The sequence below is a fragment of the Salvelinus alpinus genome, chromosome 6, assembly GCF_045679555.1.
Source record: "Salvelinus alpinus chromosome 6, SLU_Salpinus.1, whole genome shotgun sequence".
Lineage (NCBI taxonomy): Eukaryota > Metazoa > Chordata > Actinopteri > Salmoniformes > Salmonidae > Salvelinus > Salvelinus alpinus.
The window spans coordinates 6,956,295-6,983,869 of NC_092091.1; the positions used below are offsets into that span (position 1 = coordinate 6,956,295).

At 42.4% G+C, this 27,575-nt stretch overlaps 1 protein-coding gene across 4 annotated transcripts; it reads right to left on the minus strand.

The window, feature by feature from the left end:
• Positions 1-6,747: 6,747 nt before the first annotated feature.
• LOC139578040 (acyl-CoA Delta-6 desaturase-like) lies at positions 6,748-26,800 on the minus strand. 4 transcript variants are annotated; one of them, XM_071405190.1, is made up of 15 exons: positions 26,597-26,800; positions 25,968-26,070; positions 25,698-25,765; positions 25,297-25,598; positions 24,064-24,174; positions 18,629-18,826; positions 18,202-18,303; positions 17,731-17,856; positions 14,588-14,648; positions 14,383-14,459; positions 10,105-10,202; positions 9,856-9,952; positions 9,543-9,622; positions 8,918-9,043; positions 6,748-8,785 (listed from the first exon to the last, which is right to left on the minus strand). In XM_071405190.1, the coding sequence occupies exons 4-15, from the start codon at positions 25,531-25,533 to the stop codon at positions 8,734-8,736; spliced, it is 1,365 nt and encodes a 454-aa protein (XP_071261291.1). In that variant the 5' UTR covers positions 25,534-25,598; positions 25,698-25,765; positions 25,968-26,070; positions 26,597-26,800; the 3' UTR covers positions 6,748-8,733. The 4 variants fall into 4 exon arrangements, with proteins under 4 accessions (XP_071261291.1, XP_071261290.1, XP_071261292.1 ...); XM_071405189.1 differs by having other exon boundaries at positions 25,297-25,608; XM_071405191.1 differs by lacking the exon at positions 25,698-25,765.
• Between the last annotated feature and the right edge of the window lie 775 nt (positions 26,801-27,575).

Here is a 27,575-nt window from a genome sequence, read left to right on the forward strand (position 1 = left end):
GTGGGTGGAGCTATAGGAGGATGGGCTCATTGTAATGGCTGGAATGGAATTAATGGAATGGAGTCAAACATGTGGTTTCCATGGTTTCCATGTGTTTGATACCGTTCCATTCATTTCATTCCAACCATTCCAATGAGCCTATCCTCCTATAGCTCCTCCCATCAGCCTCCGCTGGTTGAGTCTCTAATGACCTTTAGTACCCAGCATTATGTTTCTAAAGTGGGGTTTTGTATGCACAAGTTGTAGTGGAAAATAAATTCTGCAGCCATTGAGGTATAGCCTACCTGCCACTTATGAAACATAGTGAAAATTAACAAGATATTTATTTCGAAAAGCACTTGAACGTAGAACATATTTGTAAATATATTTTCTGTCCATCCTTGGTGTCCCGAGCTGTCCATCACAATTTGAAATGGTCCCGAGCCCCAGCCCCTGGCTCCAACTGACAATTTAGCATTTTCTTCAGAAGGAAAAGATAAATCATGCCAAAAAGCTTTCTTTTGTATTATTTTATTTGACTAAACCTTTCATAAAATGTTATTAAAATATGTGTTTAACCTGTTTGGTGACAGAGGAAAGGATTTCTTCAACTGCAAGCAAGAGTTTTCATTAAGCTTGCTAAAACATCTAGCTACCTAGCTCCTTCTTTAGCTTGACACAAACGTGCAGTGTGACTAACCAAGGTAAGAATTGTTATGAAAATTAAAGTTGAGTAGAGTTCAGTTAATGACAAGTATGTATTAAATATCATTTAATTGCCAACGCTATTGTTAAAAAAAAAAAAAAAAAAAAAAATGAATAAAAAAATTATCTTGACTAGCCAAGCAATGTTTTGCTTGCTAGCTTTAGAGAGGGGTTGGGTGTCTCTTGAAACATAATCTGCCCTTACACGAGATGTTGATATGGCAAATCTCCTTCAAAGGGGAACTGCACCCACTGATTTAGCCAAATGTTTTGGCTTGCTCCTAAAGAACGGCAGGCGACCATGACAAGCCAAACGCGAGTTGGTTTGGGGGTGTGGTTTAATGTGGGTGTGTCTTGTCGTGTGTCAGAATCTTGCCAGCAGTTGTTTTCCCGCCATTCAATCACAACACACAAACCTCCTGCAGGTGGAGTTCAATAACTACATTCAGATAGAATGTATGGTGAGATGCCAGAGGAAGCTTTGAATAGGTCAGTAGCCTACAGAGTCATATGAGAATAATTAAATTGTTGAATTTATATACAGTACCAGTCAACAGTTTGGATACACTTACTCATTCCAGGGTTTTTTCTTTATTTTGACTATTTTCTACATTGTAGAATAATAGTGAAGACCTCAAAACTATGAAATAACACATATGGAATTATTTAGCAACGAAAAAAATGTTAAACAACTCTAAATATATTTTATATTTGAGATTCTTCAAAGTAGCCACCCTTTGCCTTGATGACAGCTTTGCACACTCTTGGCATTACAGATACTGTGCCTATCTGCATTTTGTCTGGTGGTAATGAGGTTACCATGGTAACATGTCGGAGTGGTCATACCTTCCTGTCTGGTGGTAATGAGGTTACCATGGTAACATGTCAGAGTGGTCATACCTACCTGTCTGGTGGTAATGGGGTTACCATGGTAACATGTCAGAGTGGTCATACCTTCCTGTGTGGTGTAATGGGGTTACCATGGTAACATGTCGGAGTGATCATACCTTCCTTTGTGGTGGTAATGGGGCTACCATGGTAACATGTCGGAGTGGTCATACCTTCCTGTGTGGTGGTAATGGGGTTACCATGGTAACATGTCGGAGTGGTCATACCTTCCTGTGTGGTGGTAATGGGGTTACCATGGTAACATGTCAGAGTGGTCATACCTTCCTGTGTGGTGGTAATGGGGTTACCATGGTAACATGTCGAAGTGGTCATACTTCCTGTGTGGTGTCCAGTATACAACAGGAGTTCCCTGATCCTGGTGCAGAATACACAGTTTTTCTCACTCCACATATTGACTGATACCATTTAATTCAATCATTAAAAAAAAGACAATCAAGTGCTGTGGCCAGGTTGGTCCCACCAGACTATGTTATGAAGGTGAATACTGTGACCAGGTTGGTCCCACCAGACTAGGTTATGAAGGTGAATACTGTGGCCAGGCTGGTCCCACCAGACTAGGTTATGAAGGTGAATACTGTGACCAGGTTGGTCCCACCAGACTAGGTTATGAAGGTGAATACTGTGGCCAGGCTGGTCCCACCAGACTAGGTTATGAAGGTGAATACTGTGATCAGGCTGGTCCCACCAGACTAGGTTATGAAGGTGAATACTGTGGCCAGGTTGGTCCCACCAGACTAGGTTATGAAGGTGAATACTGTGGCCAGGTTGGTTCCACCAGACTAGGTTATGAAGGTGAATACTGTGACCAGGCTGGTCCCACCAGACTAGGTTATGAAGGTGAATACTGTGACCAGGTTGGTCCCACCAGACTAGGTTATGAAGGTGAATACTGTGATCAGGCTGGTTCCACCAGACTAGGTTATGAAGGTGAATACTGTGACCAGGCTGGTCCCACCAGACTAGGTTATGAAGGTGAATACTGTGGCCAGGCTGGTCCCACCAGACTAGGTTATGAAGGTGAATACTGTGATCAGGCTGGTTCCACCAGACTAGGTTATGAAGGTGAATACTGTGACCAGGCTGGTCCCACCAGACTAGGTTATGAAGGTGAATACTGTGATCAGGTTGGTCCCACCAGACTAGGTTATGAAGGTGAATACTGTGACCAGGCTGGTCCCACCAGACTAGGTTATGAAGGTGAATACTGTGACCAGGCTGGTCCCACCAGACTAGGTTATGAAGGTGAATACTGTGGCCAGGCTGGTCCCACCAGACTAGGTTATGAAGGTGAATACTGTGACCAGGTTGGTCCCACCAGACTAGGTTATGAAGGTGAATACTGTGACCAGGTTGGTCCCACCAGACTAGGTTATGAAGGTGAATACTGTGACCAGGCTGGTCCCACCAGACTAGGTTATGAAGGTGAATACTGTGATCAGGCTGGTCCCACCAGACTAGGTTATGAAGGTGAATACTGTCACCAGGTTGGTCCCACCAGACTAGGTTATGAAGGTGAATACTGTGATCAGGCTGGTCCCACCAGACTAGGTTATGAAGGTGAATACTGTGACCAGGCTGGTCCCACCAGACTAGGTTATGAAGGTGAATACTGTGATCAGGCTGGTCCCACCAGACTAGGTTATGAAGGTGAATACTGTGGCCAGGCTGGTCCCACCAGACTAGGTTATGAAGGTGAATACTGTGATCAGGCTGGTCCCACCAGACTAGGTTATGAAGGTGAATACTGTGACCAGGCTGGTCCCACCAGACTAGGTTATGAAGGTGAATACTGTGACCAGGCTGGTCCCACCAGACTAGGTTATGAAGGTGAATACTGTCACCAGGTTGGTCCCACCAGACTAGGTTATGAAGGTGAATACTGTGACCAGGTTGGTCCCACCAGACTAGGTTATGAAGGTGAATACTGTGACCAGGCTGGTCCCACCAGACTAGGTTATGAAGGTGAATACTGTGACCAGGCTGGTCCCACCAGACTAGGTTATGAAGGTGAATACTGTGACCAGGCTGGTCCCACCAGACTAGGTTATGAAGGTGAATACTGTGACTAGGTTGGTCCCACCAGACTAGGTTATGAAGGTGAATTGGGACAGGTCAGATGTCACTAGCCTGATTCAAGTGTCCTCCCTGTTCCATTTACAGCCAAGTGGTAAATTGCTTTTTGTTCTAAAGAAAGGACAAAGCTTTTCATTTTTTATTGTATTTTTATTTTACCTTTATTTAACTAGGCAAGTCAGTTAAGAACAAATTCTTACTTACAATGACGGTCTACCCAGGCCAAACCCTAACCCGGACGACGCTAGGCCAATTGTGGAACTCCCAATCACGGCCGGCTGTGATACAGCCTGGAATCGAACCAGGGTCTGTAGTGTCGCCTCTAGCACTAAGATGCAGTGCCTTAGACCGCTGCGAAACTCGGGAACCCCAAGTGCACTTTTACTAATGCACTTCACAACCAAAATCACTCTACTAGTCTTATCTGCTTGGCCGGTTAACTAGTTTATCTTACCGGGTAATTTTTTCTGTACAACTTTTTACATATCACACATTACTGTTGTTGATGAAGTCTTCTGTGTCCTCAGGGCAGCACATACGGTCAAGCTAATTCTAAGCCGTCACTAGTAACACAGCTACAAAGTCATACAGGCTGCCTATTTCTACAATGTATCTTCTTACAATGTGATTTCAACCTAACCTTAGCCTTAACCACCATTTCTGGCCACTTCAGATACTGCCGGCAGCATGCTTTAGGCTACAACTGCAGGAAGCAACTGACGTCGGGAATTCACGCCTATGTGAAGCTAGCACAATAAGGATTAGTCACAATAGTGGAATTTGCAGTTTGCCTTCAAAATAAAAAGTTCCCCATTGAACGAGATACAAATAATGGGGAACAGGCCATATTTAATTTTACACAAAAATAAAAACAACAGTTGAAATCCCACTGTTGATGTATTAGACTTCAGAATAGGATTGGGGTGCATAGTTATATGCTCTGTACAGTCTTAAGTATGGATCTTGCGGGGATGAAACGGGGTTTCAGCCTGCTTTGGGACACCCACAGACTACACATTCTGAAGAGTGGTACCACTTTGTGCACGGGGGGGCATTGCCTTGCTGAAACAGGAAAAGACCTTCCCCAAACTGTTGCCACAAAGTTGGAGGCACAGAATCGTCTAGAATGTCATTGTATGCTGTAGCGTTAAGATTTCCCTTCACTGGAATTACTGTAAGGGGCCTAGCTCATTATTCCTCCTCCACCGAACTTTACAGCATGAACCATGAAAAATAAAAACAAGAGCATTACTCCTTTCCATTTGTCACTTTGCATTGCGGCAGGTAGCGTTTTCCTGGCATCCGCCAAACCTAGATCCGTTCGTCGGACTGCCACATGGCGTGATGAATCACTGCAGAGAACGCGTTTCCACTGCTCTAGAGTCCAATGGCAGCGAGATTTACACCGCTCCAGCCGATGCTTGGCATTGCGCATGGTGATCTTAGGCTTGTGTGCGGCTGCTCGGCCATGGAAACCCATTCAATCAAGTTCCCGACTAACAGTTCTTGTGCTGACATTGCTTCTAGAGGCAGTTTGGAACTCGGTAGTGAGTGTTGCAACCAAGGACAGACGATTTTTACGCGCTTCACAACTCGGCAGTCCCGTTCTGTGAGCTTCTGTGGCCTACAACTTCCCGGCTGAGCCGTTGTTGCTTCTAGACCTTTCCACTTCAAAATAACAACACTTACAGTTGACCCGGGCAGCTCTAGCAGGGCAGAAATCTGACGAACTGACTTGTTGCAAAGGTGGAATTCTATGACGGTGCCACGTTGAAAGTCACTGTTTACAAAGCATTTGACAAAAAAAAAGTGAAATGATTAAAATATGTTCATGAACATTAACCCCTTATTTATTCGTCATCTTGTGGGGAATTGTTTCACTGATCCTCTGTCTCAGTATTATCCACAGGGTAACTGCCAACTTGTCTCAGCATTATCCACAGGGTAACTGCCAACTTGTCTCAGCATTATCCACAGGGTAACTGCCAACCTGTCTCAGCATTATCCATAGGGTAACTGCAAACTTGTCTCAGCATTATCCACATGGTGAACTGTCAACCTGTCACAGCATTATCCACAGGGTAACTGCCAACCTGTCACATCATTATCCACATGGTGAACTGTCAACCTGTCTCAGCATTATCCACAGGGTAACTGCCAACCTGTCACAGCATTATCCACAGGGTAACTGCCAACCTGTCACATCATTATCCACATGGTGAACTGTCAACCTGTCTCAGCATTATCCATAGGGTAACTGCCAACCTGTCTCAGCATTATCCATAGGGTAACGGTCAACCTGTCTCAGCATTATCCACAGGGTAACTGTCAACCTGTCTCAGCATTATCCACAGGGTAACTGCCAACTTGTCTCAGCATTATCCACATGGTGAACTGCCAACCTGTCACATCATTATCCACATGGTGAACTGTCAACCTGTCTCAGCATTATCCATAGGGTAACTGCCAACCTGTCTCAGCATTATCCATAGGGTAACGGTCAACCTGTCTCAGCATTATCCACAGGGTAACTGTCAACCTGTCTCAGCATTATCCACAGGGTAACTGCCAACTTGTCTCAGCATTATCCACAGGGTAACTGCCGACTTGTCTCAGCATTATCCATAGGGTAACTGTCAACCTGTCTCAGCAGTATCCACAGGGTAACTGTCAACCTGTCTCAGCAGTATCCACAGGGTAAATGCCAACCTGTCTCAGCATTATACACAGGGTAACTGCCAACCTGTCACAGCATTATCCACAGGGTAACTGCCAACCTGTCACAGCATTATCCACAGGGTAACTGTCAACTTGTGAGTCTGAAAATGGACACTGGAGGTGAAGGAATCGAAGTATCAATTGGATGTACAAAGACATAATTTCCAAATACAGATGTTAAGTGTACAGAGGTAATCATGTACATTATATTGTTTCAGATGCGACCTTCCGATGACTCCCATGTGACAATTCAACAACGGACCAAGTTATTTGAGCAAACAATGACGAGTATTGAAAGCACTCTGTTAGTTGTCAGTCATTAGTCATTCATTCAGATTTTGCAAAGTATACCACAGTAGGCTATTGTGATTTGTAGTTTTATGCATAGATTTGTATTTATTTATGTAGCCTAGCTACAGCATTAAGGTAAAAAGCAAAACATTTCCATTCATTAAAATACATGGCAACATATATTTATGAAATATATTTGGGCATTTATTTGACTAGCTACCACAGCATGCTATCAAAATGTATTGCCATATATTTAAATATATAAACACATATGTAGAAATATATCAAAAAGGCCAATTTTGTAATATGTCCATATATTTAAGTATATGTAATATAAGGCTTAAACACATATTTATTTAAAATATACATAAATACATAAATGTTGTTAAAACAGGGCCAGGCGTTTTGGTTGTTCTTCGGTTGTTGTTTTTCTACCCCGCATTTCGATCATCAAGTGGCTGATATAGCACCTTCTCACACCATGATCATCTAACATAATTATCCAACAAGTCCAAAATCAATTCCTAACCGTGTGGAATGACTCCAGATGAGATTAAATGAAATTATCTGCATCAACAGCATACACTTTAGCCTAATGCACCAAATGATTAGCCTAAGGACATAAAATCGACATAAATATTTTACTTACTCGTTGTCTGTTATGAATATCATATAGGAATAATAGGCATGGTATCTAAGAAAATGTAGCCGACAAACTAGCCATTTTCATTAAACACACGTACAAAACGTCAGTGATGAGGATATATGTGGCTTTTGCAAGCGCCAACATCTCTCTCGAAAAAGTTGACAATCCCAAATTGCGCGCATTCATTAATTAACACACATGTAAAGAACCGAGCCGCAGTCCGGTAAAAACACACAGAAAGCATCTCCATAGTAACGGACAAATCCACCGACACACATTTTGTATGAGAGCTGGAAGACGTAACGTGAAGACGTTAAAGTTGTTCTGGCTGATAGAGTGTATTTACAGACAGTGAACTATTCAACAGTGTTAGAATATCACTCCGAGTAGCTGCGCTTTTACATGCGCCTTGCGGAGGCGGAGAAGTTAATCTGTCCAAATACTGCCGTTTTACCAGAGATGGATCAATTGTGTTATTTCTATAGGAAATGAAAATAGGCGAGCCATTAGTATTCTGAAAATAGTCTATATTTCACCCTCTACGTTTTCTGATACAAAAATGCCTATCATACCCATATGATAACAGACAACGAATACGCTGTGAAATATTGTTGTTGATGATGTTGTCTTGTTATGTAAAGACGAGACTGTTTCACTAAATCCTCCAAAACGGTTCAAGGTTGAAGCATTCTTCTGAGACGGCATAATTATTTCAGATGGCTGTCTATCCTGTCTATCCTGTCTATCCATTGAACATGCAACGCTAAATTGCAGGTTTTGCAGAATATATTGTAGTCTGCAATGAGCATCCCAGCGGGGAATTTCAAGCGATAGAGATTTTTATTGTGCACTTATATTTTCTGCTTGGATTCATAGTCTTTCCCCTTTACGTGTCCTAATTTCCCCATTTATATAACCTCCTGTGATCAGGGATTGAGTCTGTTGGAGGCCATCAGCTTTAGAAAAACGAGGTGTAAAATCACTGATCTACAAATAGTTTTCCCTGCTAAATAATAGGCTTAGTGAAATGAAGACTCGTATGCTGCGCCTCCCCTGGTTAAAGCGATCCCTCCGCCAAAAACGAATGGACAACCAGACTGGAATGATTGAGACTTGTGTCAATTACAGAGCATTTCCTAGGATTTTCTGCCTGCATCAAACCCAGTGGATAATGCTGGAAATATAGGTCAATAAAAACTGTGTTTAGTTTTTTGTTAAACGCCTGGCCCTACTATATAAACCCTCTATTTCTGCTATGGATCCCCATTCACTGCTGCCAAGGATTAAAACAATTATATCACAATAATGTTTACAGCGATCATTATCAACACAAACATCTAGGAAATGTCCTCTCTGTTCACAGGTAGTTAATCTGAGATGGATTTAAATCCCGTCCAGAGCCAGGAAGGGATTTATTTATGAAGATATGCATCCAGCCACAGATCCCCTGACTTCTTCAGTGACCTGGGGAAGAACAGAGGTGGATAACAAACCAGGTAAATCACATAGGAGACTGAGAGCAGCAGGTATCACCTTATGATGTACAATCTACTCCCAGAGGATAGCACTATACAAGTATTCATTAAAACATGTTACCTGACAACATCAGTCATGCCTTTCTGCAAAGTCTTGACCTGATAGGGAACTCCATGTTTCTCACACAGAGCACGAACCAGAGGAGCCACCAGGTGGTAGTTATGACGGGGCATGGTAGGAAACAGACTGGAAGACAGAGGGGGAGACAGAGAAAGAGAGGCAGAGAGAGAGAGTGGGGGGGGCAGGGAGTGAGAGAGGGGTGGGGAGGAGGAAGGAGAGAGAGGGAGAGGGGTGGGGGAGGAGGAAGGAGAGAGAGGGAGAGAGGTGGGGGAGGAGGAAGGAGAGAGAGGGAGAGGGGTGGGGGAGGAGGAAGGAGAGAGAGGGAGAGAGGGAGAGGGGTGGGGGAGGAGGAAGGAGAGAGAGGGAGGGAAAGACAGAGAGAGCAAATGCAATCAGAGTTTTTCAGAGAAACCTCAGTTTCTGAGTAGGATTGTATCGATATTGTATCTAAACACTATTATGAGGTAGAGTAATTAGTACAAACAACAAATTATATTTAAGATCAAATGAAGCTGAATACTGCTTAAACTATAATTTAGTATGTCAATGACCTGATAAATGACCATATAAATACAGTATATACTGTTGACAGACAACAGTAAGGTGGGATATTTGTTTCACTTACTGGTGTTCAATCTGAAAGTTGAGGTGTCCACTGAACCAGTCGTTGAAGGTTGACTGTTCAATGTTGCAAGTAGCACTCAACTAAGACCAGAGAAAGAGACACGTTACAGCTCCCTCTGCTGGAGAACTACAGATGGCTCAGCCCCAGAACACTCCTGGGCCTGTATTCAGGACTGCTGTTCTCGGATCAGTTTAGCCTTTTAAGATGATAATGAATAGGAATGTATGGACAGGGGGGACCTGATCCTAGATCAGCTCTCCTACTCCAAGACACTGTATACGGACCCCGTTGTCTAGTAATGATGACATGTTACCTGCATGGTGAGCCAGTCCTGGTGTCTCTCGTGATCTATCTCCATAGGAAGGTGATTCATCTGGGTCACCCACACAAACCAGTGGCTTTCCAAAAACCTATATACAGTGCAATATTCACAATACAATTATTCAGCCACAATATTATGTTACATTACTACATCATTGTGTTGTTTTCTAATACTGTAGATCGTTTGAATACAATGAATGAATGAGTTGATCTTTGATCTCCCTCTCAGTTCATACTTTACCTGACGAAGCTGATCAATGCTACTGAGCCAAAGAAACCAAAGAAGGGATAGTAACAGCAGAAGAAGCGAAGGTAGAAACTCATCGACCACGCCAGATCCTTCACAGGAGACAAAGATTTGGTATTACGGCCAGACATGATCACATCTGGGGTTCCTAGCAAAGCAACAATGATCACATCTATGGTTCCTAGCAAAGCAACAATGATCACATCTAGGGTTCCTAGCAAAGCAACAATGATCAAATCTAGGGTTCCTAGCAAAGCAACAATGATCACATCTAGGGTTCCTAGCAAAGCAACAATGATCACATCTAGGGTTCCTAGCAAAGCAACAATGATCACATCTGGTCTTCCTACCCAGTGGCAACACGTCATTCATGTTTTGAGCCCCACATTAAATAGAAATTATAGATGATACGTATCAATGCTCATCGGCCATTGGACATAGACATTACACAACAAGTTGGAAATGACAAATTCAACAATGAGTGGTTTGGAAGGAATCTGTGACAGTGGCTAACTACAAGCATTGCGAAGCAATCGCTAGCCTGCTATTCAGTGGAGTGGCTGTGTGGTCCCACATCTGGGATTAAGGGTCTCTTTTCCAAGTTTAAAATGATAAACATCCAACATTGGCCACGCTGTCAATGAAGCGGGATTTTGTGCCGCGCTCAAAAAACAACTGTTACCTTAAGAACTGCGAAAACTTGACTTCAAGACAACTGTGAAAGTCGGGAATAAACGAGCTCCGACTGAGAAAATACGGTCATCCAACTTTGAACGGTCATCCAACTCGGGAATTGTAAATCCGGCCTCTTTTCTAGAGCTACGACGTGAAGATCAATGATGTCATCATGATTTAAGCTTGTTTTTTTCTGAGTTCCCAGTTGTCTTGAAAGCACCATAAATCCAGAGAATGACAGACTTTGATGACAACATTTGCCCACGAAGGACTGCGTTGCCACTTTGAGCACAGCACAACAAGGTGATGTATTGTATGCTGCTGCATAAATATAATTTGCCAGGGAGATATGTATACTGTAGCTAAGAAAGTAATACTAAGTGTCTGTTGTGTAGTAAGATGTTAGTAGCTCATGTGCCTCACTCTAACAATTTGGTCCCTTTTCCCCCTCATAACTTACTGTTCTGACTTGGTGGCGCACATGTAGCCTACAACCTGTTTTAGAGAAATGTAATCATTGAATATTGTAAGAGCTTTCCTTGTCTGCTTATATACCCCCTTTATTTATCCTACGGTTCTGACTTGGTGTACAGGGAGAACAATTGAAGAACGGCCAGTGTTCTGAATTCTGTCTCGGTACATTTCAAAAGCGCTAAAAAAATAGTTATATTGACTATGTCCGTCCTAGCTTGCTCATTAATGTCTTAATCGAAATGACAGATTGCCTCTTATCCGCTTGTCGTCCCCTTATGCCATAGTTTGTACATCTCAATTGTCAGTAGAAACCACATGTGTTTAAGCAAGTCAGCCATATCAACTTTGTTTTTTTTAAATCAGTAAATGAGGCTGAATGACCTGTTTCGCTGCCAGACAAGGCTCCACTGATAGCCAGGTGTAGAAGTGGTAAGATGTTGGGACACTGCTGTTGGCACAGCTATATGTAGGCCCTAACAGTTTGTGGGCACCGTTTGTCACCATTACAGAGCAATTAATGTATTGTTTAGTGTTGTGTAGTGGCTTTGCTGGCATGCATCCCATTTTTGTTTTGTTTTTTCAAGCTAAAATCACCCCTGTTCCTAGCAAAGCAACAGTTATCACGGTGATTAGGAAGTTAGTTCACCTGATGTCACAGGAAGGCCAAAAAGATCAAGGACAACAACCACCCGAGCCACGGCCTGTTCACCCCACTATCATCCAGAAGATCATCAAGGACAACAACCACCCGAGCCACTGCCTGTTCACCCCGCTATCATCCAGAAGATCATCAAGGACAACAACCACCCGAGCCACTGCCTGTTCACCCCACTATCATCCAGAAGGTGAGGTCAGTACAGGTGCATCAAAGCAGGGACCGAGAGACTGAAAAACAGCTTCTATCTCAAAGCCATCAGACTGTTAAACAGCCATCACTAACATTGAGTGGCTGCTGCCAACATACTGACTCAAATCTCTAGCCACTTTAATAATAAAAAATTGTTTAAAAAAGTCACTTTAAACAATGCCACTTTATATAATGTGTACATACCCTACATTACTCATCTCATATGTATATACTGTACTCTATACCATTTACTGCATCTTGCCTATGCCGTTCGGCCATCGCCCATCCATATATTTATATGTACATATTCTTATTCATTCCTTTACACTTGTGTGTATAAGGTTGTTGTTGTGAAATTGTTAGATTAGTTGTTAGTTATTACTGGTTATTACTGCATGATCGGAACTAGAAGCACAAGCATTTCGCTACACTCACATTAACATCTGCTAACCATGTGTATGTGATAAAATTTGATTTGATTTAGTCATTTCTGATGGTACAGTCAGTGTGTCGTTGGTGGTGCAATATTATGCTCGCTATCTTTAGTGAGTGACGAACAAGGATTTAGTGCCCCAAGGTGTTATCATAGTCATATATATCCTGCCCTGCCTTTTCTAAGGTCTTCAAAAGCCAAGTTAACTTCTCTAGGGTAGGGGACAGCATTCGGAATTTTGGATGAAAAGCATGCCCAAATTAAACTGCCAGCTACTCATCCCCAGAAGATAAGATATGCATAGCATTAGTAGATGTGGATAGAAAACACTCTGAAGTTTCTAAAACTGTTTGAATCATGTTTGTGAGTATAACAGAACTTATGTAGCAGGCGAAACCCCGAGGACAAACCATTCAATTTTATTTTGTTTGAGGTCACCCTGTTTTCAATGAGCTTTCATTGGGAATCCAGATTTCAAAGGGACTTGCTTGCAGTTCCTACCGCTTCCACTGGATGTCACCAGTCTTTAGAAATTGGTTGAGGTTATTCCTTTGTGTAATGAAGAAGTACGGCCATCTTGAAAAAGTGTCACTTCATGTGTACTGTTTGATAGAGGCGCAAGACCAGAAAGCATGCTTGAGTTTGTTTTCTTCCTGTATTGAACACAGATCATCCCATCTTTAATTTTATCGATTTTTTTTTTTAAATACCTAAAGTTGTATTACAAAAGTAGTTTGAAATGTTTTGACAAAGATTACAGGTAACTTTTGAGATATTTTGTCGTCACGTTGCGCAAGTTGGAACCGTTTTTTTTCTGGATCAAACGCGCCAAATAAATTGACATTTTGGATATATATTGACGGAATTAATCGAACAAAAGGACCATTGTGATGTTTATGGGACATATTGGAGTGCCAACAACAGAAGCTCGTCAAAGGTAAGGCATGAATTATATTTTTATTTCTGCGTTTTGTGTCGCGCCTGCAGGGTTGAAATGTTTTCTCTCTTTTGGTTTACTATGGTGCTATGCTCAGATAATAGCATTGTATGATTTCGCCGAAAAGCCTATTTGAATTCTGACATGTTGGCTGGATTCACAACACGTGTAGCTTTAATTTGGTATCTTTCATGTTATGATTTAGTGAAAGTTTGATTTTTATAGTAATTAATTAGAATTTGGCGCGCTGCAATTTCTCTGGCTTTTGGCCAAGTGAGACAGTAGCGTCCCGCCTAAACTCAGATTTTTGGATATAAATATGAACTTTACCGAACAAAACATACATGTATTGTGTAACATGAAGTCCCATGAGTGTCATCTGATGAAGATCATCAAAGGTTAGTGATTAATTTTTACTTTATTTCTGGTTTTTGTTACTTCTCTCTTTGGCTGGAAAAATGGCTGTGTATTTCTGTGGCTATGTACTGACCTAACATATTCGCAAGGTGTGCTTTCGCCGTAAATCCGTTTTGAAATCAGACACTTTGGTTGGATTAACGAGAGGTTTATCTTTAAAATGGTGTATAATGATTGTATGTTTGAGGAATTTTAATTATGAGATTTCTGTTGTTTTAAATTTGGCGCCCTGCAATTTCACTGGCTGTTGGTAAGGTGGGACGCTACCGTCCCACATACCCTAGAGAAGTTTAACAAACAGATCACAGACCATTTGGAATCCCACCGTACCTTCTCCGCTATGCAATCTGGTTTCTGAGCTGGTCATAGGTGCACCTCAGCCACACTCAAGGTCCTAAACATCATATCATTACTCTCTCGTGGAAGCCCTTATGTTCCAGATGGGAATGAAGAGGAGTAAGTCTACATTTAGTTGGTATGAAATCTCACCACCCAGTCCTGTCGTAAAAACATGGTCCGCAATATCTGGATGTGGAAATACACTGGAATAAGTAGTGGAGGTCCAACTGAGAGACAGAAGGAAAATATTGGTATTACAAACATACATCAGTGGTCTGTCTTTTGCTTTTATGTGTTCAATGGAAGTTGATGTGATTTATATACAGAAATCCATGAAAGGTGTACAGAAACTTACTGAGGAAGAAGTACTGGTGTTGGTGATGGTAGGGCATGTACTTCAACTTCTTTACACCATACTGCAATAGACAGAGACAAGGAGTCAGATGGATCTTACACAGAAACACTAATACCGGTTTAACACTAATGAGACAAACTGTTACATGGATATCATTACATGGTTATTTCATGAATATTACATTAAATGAATGAACTATTACATGGATATTTGAATATTACATGGACATTATTACATGGTTATTTCATGAATATTACATTAATTTAATTAACTATTACATGGATATTTGAATATTACATGGACATTATTACATGGTTATTTCATGGATATCATTACATGGTTATTTCATGAATATTACATTAATTTAATTAACTATTACATGGATAATAAACATAACATAACAAAATAAACATTACTTGAAAGCATTGTTTACTAATGGGGAATGCGGTCAGAGGCTATAAAGTTGCTGCAGATGACAGTCCCCCCAGTTCTCTCTTTGCTGAAGCCATGAGTGCACGTTTCAGTGCCCAACAGGTCGTAGATCAGATTTTTTCAGACGTCCAGGAGGAACAAGAGAACAATGACTTAGAAGAGGAGGAGGTATCTGAAGAAGATGGGGAAGAATACAACCCAGAGCATAATGCGTCATCTTCAGATGAAGAAGAAATCCCCCAAGCTGAAAGAGATACATTTTTGTCAAAGAACAGCAAAATAACATGGTCTTAGTCACCACATGACAACCAGGGCAGGATGGCAGCACAAAATGTCATAAGGATGACCCCAGGGCCTTATGACCCCAGGGCCTTATGATCCCAGAACCCACAAGACATGCAGTTGCCCAGGACATCGCCTCAACATTCTACATGTTCATCACACCAGCCATCTAAAAAAATAATCCTGGAGAAGACAAATTTGGAGGGTTTCCGTAAATATGGAGACAACTGGAAGAGGATGGATGAGATGGACCTGCGTGCCTACATAGGGCTGCTAATCTTAGCTGGTGTGTATAGGTCCCGAGGCGAGGCTACATGTAGTCTCTGGGATGCAGAGAGTGGAAGGGCGATTTTCCGTACCACGATGCCACTGAAAGTCTTCCACACATTCTCAAGAATGCTACAATTTGATAACCGTGAGTCAAGACCTGCAAGACGTGTGAGAGACAAACCGGCGGCCATAAGAGAGGTCTGGGAGAAGTGGGTGGAGCGTCTGCCATGCCTTTACAACCCTGGGCCTGAAGTAACAGTGGATGAGCAACTGGTTCCATTCAGAGGTACATTTTTATTTTCATATCTGTAATGTGATTTTCACTGTTAATTTCATTATGTATTGCTGTAATATCATTGATTTATGTGATTTGTTTTCTGACACTGATGCTAATTACTGATAGTTATCTCTTTTGTCAAAAGGTCACTGTTCTTTCCGTCAATATATGCCCAGCAAGCCTGCAAAGTATGAAATCATACTTGGAAGATGCCAGTCTGCACAGGGAAGCCGACCAGTGGAGGCCCGGAGAAGAACCAGGGGATGCGGGTTGTGCTTGATGTGGCATATGGATTGAGGGTGCACAATGTCACGTGTGACAATTTCTTCACCTCTTATGAACTCAGCCAGCAAGATCCTGAAGAGGAAGACCACCATGGTTGGCACAGTGGGAAAGAACAAGCCTGAGCTCCCCCCTGCACATCTCACAACAAGGGGGAGAGAGGCCTTCTCATCAAAGTTTGCCTTCACCCCTACCACCACTCTAGTTTCTTATCTCCCAAAAAGGAACAAGAATGTGGTCCTCCTGAGCACACTGCACAAAACGGCTGAGATCAGTGATCGTGAGGACAGGAAGCCAGCCATCATCCTGGACTACAACCACAACAAAGGAGGCGTGGACAACCTAGACAAGGTGATTGGAACTTAAAGCTGCAGGAGGATGACTGCCCGCTGGCCCCTGGTCATCTTCCACAACATCATTGATGTGTCCTCATACAATGCCTTCATGATATGGAACAAGATCAACCCTATCTGGATGCCTGATATGCGGAAAAAGAGGAGGGTGTTCCTGGAGCAGCTGGGAAAGGCACTTGTAACCCCACACATTCAAAGAAGGGAGTGCCTCCCCTGCACAGAAGCGTCTGCAGCGCTTGTGAAAGCTGTTCAGGGGGCTGAATCTTGTCCTGATCTACCTGAGGCTGCAGCTGGGGCAGACAAGAGAGGAGATGCCAATTCTGCCCCACAAAGAAGGACTGTAAAACAAATTCTATGTTCTGCACATGTGAGAAATACATCTGCAAAGTCCATGCACACACACTTGCATACTGTCCTACATGTGCTAATTAGAGATTATTGATTTATGTACTTCACGTTTTTGTTTTGTATGTATTTTCTTATTTTATTCTTATTTATTGTTCTTGTTTATACCATTGTGGGTGGGGGCAATAGTTAAAAAAATGGGAGAAGACTAGTATTTTGTAGTTGAATTCCTCATTGTACAGTATTTAAGAATATATCACTATGTTGCCAAAAAATGTCAAGACTGTTATTGTTTCCCTTCAATAAAATGCATTCACAACTACTTTCTACACATTTCTGTTATTTTCTTAGGCTATACAAGTGCTAAAAAGTTTGTTTACACCTCTTGCTATCTTTTTTACACCTATGCAGTACCTTTAATAATAATAATAAACCTCTACTTTAGTAAAGAAAACAAGTATGACAGGTGTGTTCTAATAGAAACGATTGGTGTCCACTGATTTAAATGCAGTCTTTCTGCATTGTGAAGAGGGAAAACCCAGATATGCACAAAGTTTGTGATGAATGACAGGTTGTTTCTTCATGCAAAATAGATTTGTAGGTTTAAAATTAAATTAAGATGTTTTATTTTAGGGGTTTAGTTAAGGCGGGTCATTTTTTACCCTTAGGACAAGGGGAGACTACACAAGGGTTAAAAGGATATTTGAATTTTACATTAATATTATTTAATTTTATTTCATAAAAATTACATTAATTTAATGAACTATTACATGGATATTTGAATATTACATGAATGATTAGATTATTATTGAAATATGACATGGAGTCAGATGGGTCATAAAGCAGTAAGGTTGTGGGTCCAGTTGGGGCAGAGATCACATATATATTATAGAGATAACTACCTCTACAGGCTGTTTGTCTCCCAGGACGAAGACATGCAGTGAGTTGACATCAGGATCTTTACTAAACACGTTGGGTTTAGCGTGGTGCTGGAAGTGACGATGGTTCCACCAGTTAGCAGAGGCACCCTGGAAACACACAGCTACTGTTACTTATTAATGTTACACACAATTACACTTACTGTAACTTACACCTGTTGGACACTACACCAAATAAGGCTAATGTATAGCAGTGAACTTGGAAATTTAACACTGCTCTTGTGAATGTAGGAAAGTGAAAGGGACAGTTTCCTGAACAAAGATTTAACGTAGTCCTGGAGTAAAATGTACTTTCAAAGGAGATTATCCATTGAGAATGGTTTTCAGTCCAGGACTGGGTTTAAACTGTGTCCGGTTAACTTATCCAACGAGTAGCAAAAGATCAGCCTAAAGAAACAGTCATGTCAAATGTCCAACCATTGTCCAGTAGCCTACCTTTAGGTGTCCAATGACAAACTTTTGCAGTACGTGATTCCAGCTGGATTTCTTGAAGACTGACAGGTGGCCGTAGTCATGCTGCAGCCAGCCAGCCTGGGACTGAGAGGGAGAAAGAAAGGCGGTGTCTTGAATGGTGTCTGAAAGGTGGTTTGGTAACCCTATCGCTAAGCTAAACCCTTACCCTAACCTAACCTCACCACCCCTAACCTTCACCTTAATCTTAACCCTAACCTAATCCCCTAACCTTAATCCTAAACCTAACCTTAACCTTAATCCTAACCCTAACCTAATCCTCTAATTCTAACCTTAATCCTACACCTAACCTTAAACTTAATCTTAACCCTAACCTTCGATCCCTATGCCTAACCTTTGAATCTACCTGTCAACTATCTTCTTGTACTCCCTAATAATTCTGTAATGGTACCTGAGACGTGGCCAGCATGAGGGAACAGAGCAGTGTGAGGCTCCAGCTGGTCCCCCAGACCAGGAGCAGGCCCAAAGCCAGGGCCTCTAGTAGCAGGATGTGGCCCAGGTAGAGGCTGAAGAACAGGGGGCGGGCAATGAGCAAACCCTCCCTCTCCACATGGTCACGCAAGGCCTGGAAGTCCTGCACCAGTACTGCCTGTATGGGTTAGAGGTGATCAATAATCAATACAGAAGTATGAAGTAAGGGGTCTTTCTCAATTGCTCTGTCCTTGATTCGAGGATGTGAGAAATTAGGATGAGAGGAATTGCAGAAAGACCAACTGTGATAGAACAAAGTAGATGAACCAGGAGGAAGGTGGATGATATTAGAGAGATGAGAATTGAGGGAGCAGAAGGAAGGAGAGGAAGAAGACAGGAGAGGGATATGGACAGTGTAAATTGAGAAGAGAAACCTGTAGAGAAGAAGAGGAAGAAGAAGGGTAAGGAAATAGAAGTAACAGAAAGCTGAAGAGTACCAGGATAAGATGTAAGACTCCTGAATAGATAAACAGACAGCGGACAGCAGGGCATCTGGACACATAGACAGGCTGGTATAATGTGCCCTAGTTATAGGGGCATCTGGACACATAGACAGGCTGGTATAATGTGATCTAGTTATAGGGGAATCTGGGCACATAGACAGGCTGGTATAATGTGATCTAGTTATAGGGGAATCTGGGCACATAGACAGGCTGGTGTAATGTGCCCTAGTTATAGGGGCATCTGGGCACATAGACAGGCTGGTATAATGTGCCCTAGTTATAGTAGATGACTGAAGACCAAATAAAATAAAATAACATTTTATTTGTCACATCCGCCGAATACAACAGGTGTAGACCTCACAGTGAAATGCTTACTTACAAGCCCTTAACCAACAATGCAGTTTTAAGAAAAATACCTTAAAAAAGTAAGAAATAAAATTAACAAAAAATTAAAGAGCAGCAGTAAGATAACAATAGCGAGGCTATATACAGGGGGTACCGGTACAGAGTCAATGTGCGGGGGAACCGGTTAGTCGGGGTAATTGAGGTAATATGTTCATGTAGGTAGGGTTATTAAAGTGACTATGCATAGATAATATCAGAGAGTAGCAGCAGCGTATAAGAGGGGGAGGGGGGGGGTAATGCAAATAGTCTGGGTAGCTTTTTGATTAGATGTTCAGGAGTCTTATGGCTTGGAGGTAGAAGCTGTTTAGAAGTCTCTTGGACCTAGACTTGGCGCTCCTGTACCACTTGCCGTGCGGTAGCATAGAGAACAGTCTATGACTAGGGTGGCTGGAGTCTGACCATTTTTAGGGCCTTCCTCTGACAGCGCCTAGTTTAGAGGTCCTGGATGGCAGGAAGATTGGCCCCGGTGATTTACTGGGCCGTTCGCACTACCCTCTGAAGTGCCTTGCGGTCGGAGGCCGAGCAGTAGCCATACCAGGCAGTGATGCAACCAGTCAGGATACTCTCGATGTTGCAGCTGTAGAACCAATTGAGGATCTGAGGACCAATGCCAAATCTTTTCAGTCTCTTGAGGGGGGAATAGGTTTTTATCGTGCCCTCTTCACAACTGTCTTGGTGTGCTTGGACAATGTTAGTTTGTTGGTGATGTGGACGCCAAGGAACTTGAAGCTCTCAACCTGCTCAACTATAGCCCCGTCGATGAGAATGGGGGCGTGCTCGGGGCCTCCTTTTCCTGTAGTCCATAATCATCTCCTTTGTCTTGATCACTTCGAGGGAAAGGTTGTTGTCCTTGCACCACACGGTCAGGTCTCTGACCTCCTCCCTATAGGCTGTCTCGCCATTGTCGGTGATCAGGCCTACCACAGTTGTGTCATCGGCAAACTTAACGATGGTGTTGGAGTCGTGCCTGGCTGTGCAGTCATGAGTTAACAGGGAGTACAGGAGGGGACTGAGCACGCACCCCTGAGGGGCCCTCATGTTGAGGATCAGCATGGCGGATGTGTTGGTACCTACCCTTACCAGCTTGGGGCGGCCTGTCAGGAAGTCCAGGATCCAGTTGTAGAGGGAGGTGCTTAGTCCCAGGGTCCTTAGCTTAGTGATGAGCTTTCAGGGCACTATGGTGTTGAACGCTGAGCTGTAGTCAATGAATAGCATTCTCACATAGTTCCTTTTGTTAGGTGTGAAAGGGCAGTGTGGAGTGCAATAGAGATTGCATCATCTGTGGATCTGTTGGGGTGGTATGCAAATTGGAGTGGATCTAGGGTTTCTGGGATAATGGTGTTGATGTGAGCCATGACCAGCCTTTCAAAGCACTTCATGGCTACAGATGTGAGTGATACGGGTCGGTAGTCATTTAGGCAGGTTACCTTAGTGTTCTTGGGCACAGGGACTATGGTGGTCTGCTTGAAACATGTTGGTATTACAGACTCAGACAGGGAGAGGTTTAAAATGTCAGTGAAGACACTTGCCAGTTGGTCAGCGCATGCTCGGAGTACACATCCTGGTAATCCATCTGGCCTTGCGGCCTTGTGAATGTTGACCTGTTTAAAGGTCTTACTCACATCGGCTGCGAAGAGCGTGATCACACAGTCATCTGGAACAGCTGATGCTCTCATGCATGTTTCAGTATTACTTGCCTCGAAGCAAGCATAGAAGTGATTTAGCTTGTCTGGTAGGCTCGTGTCACTGGACAGATCTTGGCTGTGCTTCCCTTTATAGTCTGTAATAGTTTGCAAGCCCTGACACATCTGACGAGCGTCAGAGCCAGTGTAGTACGATTTAATCTTAGTCCTGTATTGATGCTTTACCTGTTTGATGGTTCGTCGGAGGGCATAGCAGGGATTTCTTATAAGCTTCCGGGTTAGAGTCCCGCTCCTTGAAAGAGGCAGCTCTAGCCTTTAGCTCAGAGTGGATGTTGCCTTTAATCCATGGCTTCTGGTTGGGGTATGTATGTACAGTCACTGTGGGGATGACGTTGTCAATGCACTTATTGATAAAGCCAGTGACTGATGTGGTGTACTCCTCAATGCCATCGGAAGAATCTCGGAACATATTCCAGTCTGTGCTAGCATAACAGTCCTGTAGCTTAGCATCTGCTTCATCTGACCATTTTTTTAATTGATCGAGTCACTGGTGCTTCCTGCTTTAATTTTCGCTTGTAAGGAGGAATCAGGAGGATGGAATTATGGTCAGATTTGCCAAATGGAGGGCGAGGGAGAGCTTTGTATGCATCTCTGTGTGTGGAGTAAAGGTGGTCTAGAGTTTTTCCCCCCTCTTGTTGCACATGTAACATGCTGATAGAAATGAGGTGAAACGGATTTTAGTGTCCCTGCATTAAAGTCCCCGGGCCACTAGGAGCACCGCCTCTGGATTCATATTTTCCTGTTTGTTTATGGCCTTATACAGCTCGTTGAGTGCGGTCTTAGTGCCAGCATCGGTCTGTGGTGGTATGTAGACAGCTACAAAAAATACAGATGAGAACTCTCTAGGTAGATAGTGTGGTCTACAGCTTATCATGAGATACTCTACCTCAGGCGAGCTAAACCTTGAGAATTCCTTAGATATCTTAGGTTCACCAGCTGTTGTTTAGAAATATACCGTCTTACCAGAAGCTGCAGTTCTATCCTTAATATTGAAGACAAGCGTGCCTTATTTTTATCAGCTTATCTATACAATTTGCTACTTATGCATTGCAACTGCAGTGTTGGTTGTAGCGTAAGTGGAAGTAGGGAGAAGCACATTTAAAACCTAGCCAGCTGTATGTTATTCATGTCGTTCGTTCAGCCACGACTCTGTGAAACATAAGATATTACAGTTTTTAATGTTCCGTTGGTAGGATATACGTGGTTTTATTACCCAGCGATTGTTCATTGGCCAATAGTACGGATGGCAAAGGCAGATTAGCCACTCGTCGCCTGATCCTCACAAGGTACCCCGATCTCCTTCCGCAAAATCTCAGTCTCTTTCTTCTGCGAATGATGGGGATGAGGGCCTGTTCAGGTATTTGGAGTAAATCCCTCTCGTCCGACTCATTAAAGGAAAATTCTTTTTCCACGTCAAGGTGAGTAATTGCTGTTCTGATGTCCAGAAACTATTTTTGGTCATACGAGACGGTAGCAGCAACATTATGTACAGAATAAGTTACAAACAATGTGAAAAAACTAAACAAAATAGCACAGTTGGTTAAGAGCCAGTAAAACAGCAACCATCCTCTCCGGGGCCGTCCATAACATGACAAAATATCTCCATCCACATCACACCTGCTCTTACCACACTCTAGTTATAGACGCACCTGGGCACATAGACAGGCTGGTATAATGTCTTCTAGTTATAGGGGCATCTGAACACATAGACAGGCTGGTATAATGTGATCTAGTTATAGGGGCATCTGGGCACATAGACAGGCTGGTAGAATGTGATCTAGTTATAGTGGCACCTGGACACATAGACAGGCTGGTATAATGTGATCTAGTTATAGAGGCATCTGGGTACATAGACAGGCTGGTAGAATGTCTTCTAGTTATAGGGGCATCTGGACACATAGACAGGCTGGTAGAATGTGATCTAGTTATAGAGGCATCTGGGTACATAGACAGGCTGGTAGAATGTCTTCTAGTTATAGGGGCATCTGGACACATAGACAGGCTGGTAGAATGTGATCTAGTTATAGGGGCATCTGGACACATAGACAGGCTGGTATAATGTGATCTAGTTATAGAGGCATCTGGGCACATAGACAGGCTGGTATAATGTGATCTAGTTATTGGGGCATCTGGACACATAGACAGGCTGGTATAATGTGATCTAGTTATAGGGGCATCTGGACACATAGACAGGCTGGTATAATGTGATCTAGTTATAGGGGCATCTGGACACATAGACAGGCTGGTATAATGTGCCCTAGTTATAGTAGATGACTGAAGATAACACACTACTTCTCTAGGAGATAAATCCTGTCTTTAAATATCTTTATCCACATCATACCTGCTCTTTCCACACTCTGACACATTGTAGAATGTATCATTCTGTACAGCATTCTGTCTGAGAAGCATGGAATTCCCTATCAGAGAAAGATAGGCCTCACACTGGTCCCCGGGGCCCTACCTAAACCTACAGTATGTTAGAGTGGGCGTGGTGTCAGAGGGAGAGATGCTGTAGGCTTCACATTCTATGTTTCATTATGTAGCCTACAACGATGTATGTTATGTAGAGGGAGAGATGCTGTAGGCTTCACATTCTATGTTTCATTATGTAGCCTACAACGATGTATGTTATGTAGAGGGAGAGATGCTGTAGGCTTCACATTCTATGTTTTATTATGTAGCCTACAACGATGTATGTTATGTAGAGGGAGAGATGCTGTAGGCTTCACATTCTATGTTTGAGTATGTAGCCTACAACGATGTATGTTATGTAGAGGGAAAGAGAGAAAGATGGGCCTCCTCACATTTTTCCCATGGTCCTGGCTGGGCTCTGTCGTTGCCAGCTCTCCAATCAGCAACGGCTTCAGAAACTTCCTGACAAAATGAGGATCAGGATGGAATGCGGAAAATGCGTCCTAGAAATTAGAGACATAGATTCATCTATGTTGTTAAAGAGAAATACATACAAATATCCTTTATTTGTCTCTCAGTAATAAATTATAATTAATATATCGCTGTGTGATTAAATAAAGACGCATCATGCAGAAATCGCTCCTCCATTTCCTGGTTGTTATAATTCTAATAGTCTAATGCCTAATTTCAGTTTATGTGACAAAACAAGCAAGTATAGTATAGAGAATCATTGTATGATTCAAACCGCTGGGAAATAACTCTTTCATAAACCCAAAAAATATTTGCATATCTCAGCAAACAAACAACAAAACCGAAAGTAAAAGATGCAACAAAAAAAAGAAACTTAAGAACAGGAAGCATAGAAATAGAACAGATAGAACGTATCTAGAAATAGAACAGATAGAACGTATCTAGAAATAGAACAGATAGAACTGCCTCTTAGACTTTCAATGAGAATGACAGACCAAACATTTGCATATTGCAGCTTTAAGAGATTATCATGATCCATCAATGTACGATCCACTAACAACTAGTGTAATATGTCATACAGTCATAATGTACGATCCACTAACAACTAGTGTAATATGTCATACAGTCATAATGTACGATCCACTAACAACTAGTGTAATATGTCATACAGTCATAATGTACGATCCACTAACAACTAGTGTAATATGTCATACAGTCATAATGTACGATCCACTAACAACTAGTGTAATATGTCATACAGTCATAATGTACGATCCACTAACAACTAGTGTAATATGTCATACAGTCATAATGTACGATCCACTAACAACTAGTGTAATATGTCATACAGTCATAATGTACGATCCACTAACAACTAGTGTAATATGTCATACAGTCATAATGTACGATCCACTAACAACTAGTGTAATATGTCATACAGTCATAATGTACGATCCACTAACAACTAGTGTAATATGTCATACAGTCATAATGTACGATCCACTAACAACTAGTGTAATATGTCATACAGTCATAATGTACGATCCACTAACAACTAGTGTAATATGTCATACCTACAACATAATATTTACAACAGTCTTCCTGGAATAGCTTGAGAACATTTGACCAACAACTTCCATAGTTAGGCTACTGACCGTGGCATCTTCTCCGGCAAAGTGACTGATGACCCTGATGCCCCCCGGGTGTCTCTTCGCCCACTGGGTAATATTATAGACCTTCCTGTCGATGACCAACCACTGGTCACCTCTGTGGCAGTGCCTCTGGACCTCTTCCCAGGTGTAGACTGCACTGCCACCTCGCCCTCCTCCCCCTCCACCCCTGTCACCCTTGGCCGGCTCGCTTGACTCCGTCTGCTGGCCTCCGCCCCCCATCCTCGTTTCTCTCTGCTCCACTCACACCGTCGCTGTGTCGGCTGCGCTCTGTCGAGTCTGTCCAACTGAAGCACACTGAGGACCAGTCAAATTCAATATACAGAGAGGAAGTCAGGGAATGGAATCAGAATCAGATGATGCTGTCTGAGCCAAGCCACACCTACGTGGTGAAATGGTGTGATTCCTCTGCAGTTTGATGTTTATTGGGATGAGTCTTGTCCTGGAGGCAGAACTGAGAGATTTCGACTAGATAAGCGAGCTGCAAAGTCAAACTTGGCTATATATTAATAAAACATTTATGAAAACAAAAAATAGTTTTTTTGTCTTAATTTAAGATTAGGGTTGGGTTTAAAATCTGATTTGATGACTGTGCCAGCTAGTGACCACGCTGCAGAGCTGCCTCCAGAACAACATTCATGACGAAAAACGCTAACCTGCGACTCTTCTGCCAGAGGGAAGGGAGACGTTTTCCAGACAGCGTTGTACAACAAAATGTGTTGTTCAATTCATTTGATGAAAATATCGAATGACGAATACCTGTAGAGGCGCAAGAATGTTAGCCAGTCTAAGTCCTGTAATTCTGAGGAGTTCCTATTCTAACAACATCGAAACCATTAAATATGCTGCTCAACATATCTACGAATACCTGTAGCATTCTGTATGGAGTTCCTATTGTAATATGTTGAGCATCGATGCAATTCACCACGATGTTTATTTTTAACACTATATTAGAATAGAGACAAAGAGCATTGAAATGTTCTCATCAATTAATAATAAAGAATACGGAGATGCGCCATTGTGTGGGCATGGACTCCTCTTCCGTTCCGCATATGTTTCCCGAGTTTTATATGACACACAGTGCAAACCTTTATGACTGTTTCATTTTAATGTCTGTATAATGCCAGACATTATAACAATCGAATAGTACATTGGCGTGTCAACCTTTACAGAAATCCCCAGGCTACATGACATTACATTAAAGTAGGCTATATTGTTTTCAACAATATAACGCAATTATACAATGATGATGTGTATATAGAATGAATGGAATAGCTGCACTTACCAACATTTCCAGATGTGCAATCCTCTCCTCGCTCTCTTATTCATAAAAATACATTTACTTCTTTCTGGTCACCCGTCTCATCATCTATCCAATCAAATCATCAGTAGGCTCCTAACGGTATATTTCGTTCCTATAGCTCAGTCATTCACCCACTCGTTCACTATACAATTCAAAGCCGATCATTCGAGGGTCTCTAGTCCAATAGGGTTGTTTCACTAGCCTGCTGCCATATCTGTAATAGGTTCACATCAGCCTTTCCGAATTATATAAAAAATAAAGTCCGGCCCTCTCAATCTGATTGGCCGTCATGTCTGTCAATCACTTGCCCTTGTCAATCACTTACCTATTCCAACCAATCAGGACGTTCTTGGACGCAATCGGGGCCCCGCCTCTGACACAGTGAGCGTTAACGTGGTGTCTCAAGAAGAAGAAAGGACAGCGCCTCCCCTTGATGCATCAGTGTGGAGTATTTTATTAGGATCCCCATTAGCTACAGGCAAAGCTGCAGCTACTCTTCATAAGGTCCACACAAAACATAAAACATGACATAATACATAATACGAATAGACAGATACAGAACTACATTAATTAAAATAAATAAAATAACATAAACTAACAATACACAAAACATGAAATATAAAACGCAACATGTAAAGTGTTTCATGAGTTGAAACAAAATGATCCCAGAAATGTTCCACAAAGAGCTTGTTTCTCTCATATTTTGTACACACATTTGTTTACATCCCTGTTAGTGAGCATTTCTCCTTCGTCAAGATAATCCATCCACCTGACAGGTGTATCATATCAAGAAGCTGATTAAAGGGTGTCAAAGCTGGCCTCCCGAGTGGTGCAAAGGCCTAAGGCACTACATCACAGCACTTGAGACGTCACTACAGCCCCGGGTTCCATCCCAGGCTGTGTCACAGCCAGCCGGAACCGGGAGACCCATGAGGCGGTGCACAACTGGCCCAGCGTCGTC

What these genes read in the sequence shown, in the direction of transcription:
- LOC139578040 (XM_071405191.1), bottom strand. Translation starts at nt 25,533, where the DNA reads ATGGGGGGCGGAGGCCAGCAGACGGAGTCAAGCGAGCCGGCCAAGGGT. An exon ending in TTGCCGGAGAAGATGCCACG is followed by an intron (nt 24,175 to 25,296) that starts GTCAGTAGCCTA and finishes TCTAATTTCTAG; the next exon opens with GACGCATTTTCCGCATTCCA. An exon ending in ACACCAGTACTTCTTCCTCA is followed by an intron (nt 14,460 to 14,587) that starts GTAAGTTTCTGT and finishes TCTGTCTCTCAG; the next exon opens with TTGGACCTCCACTACTTATT.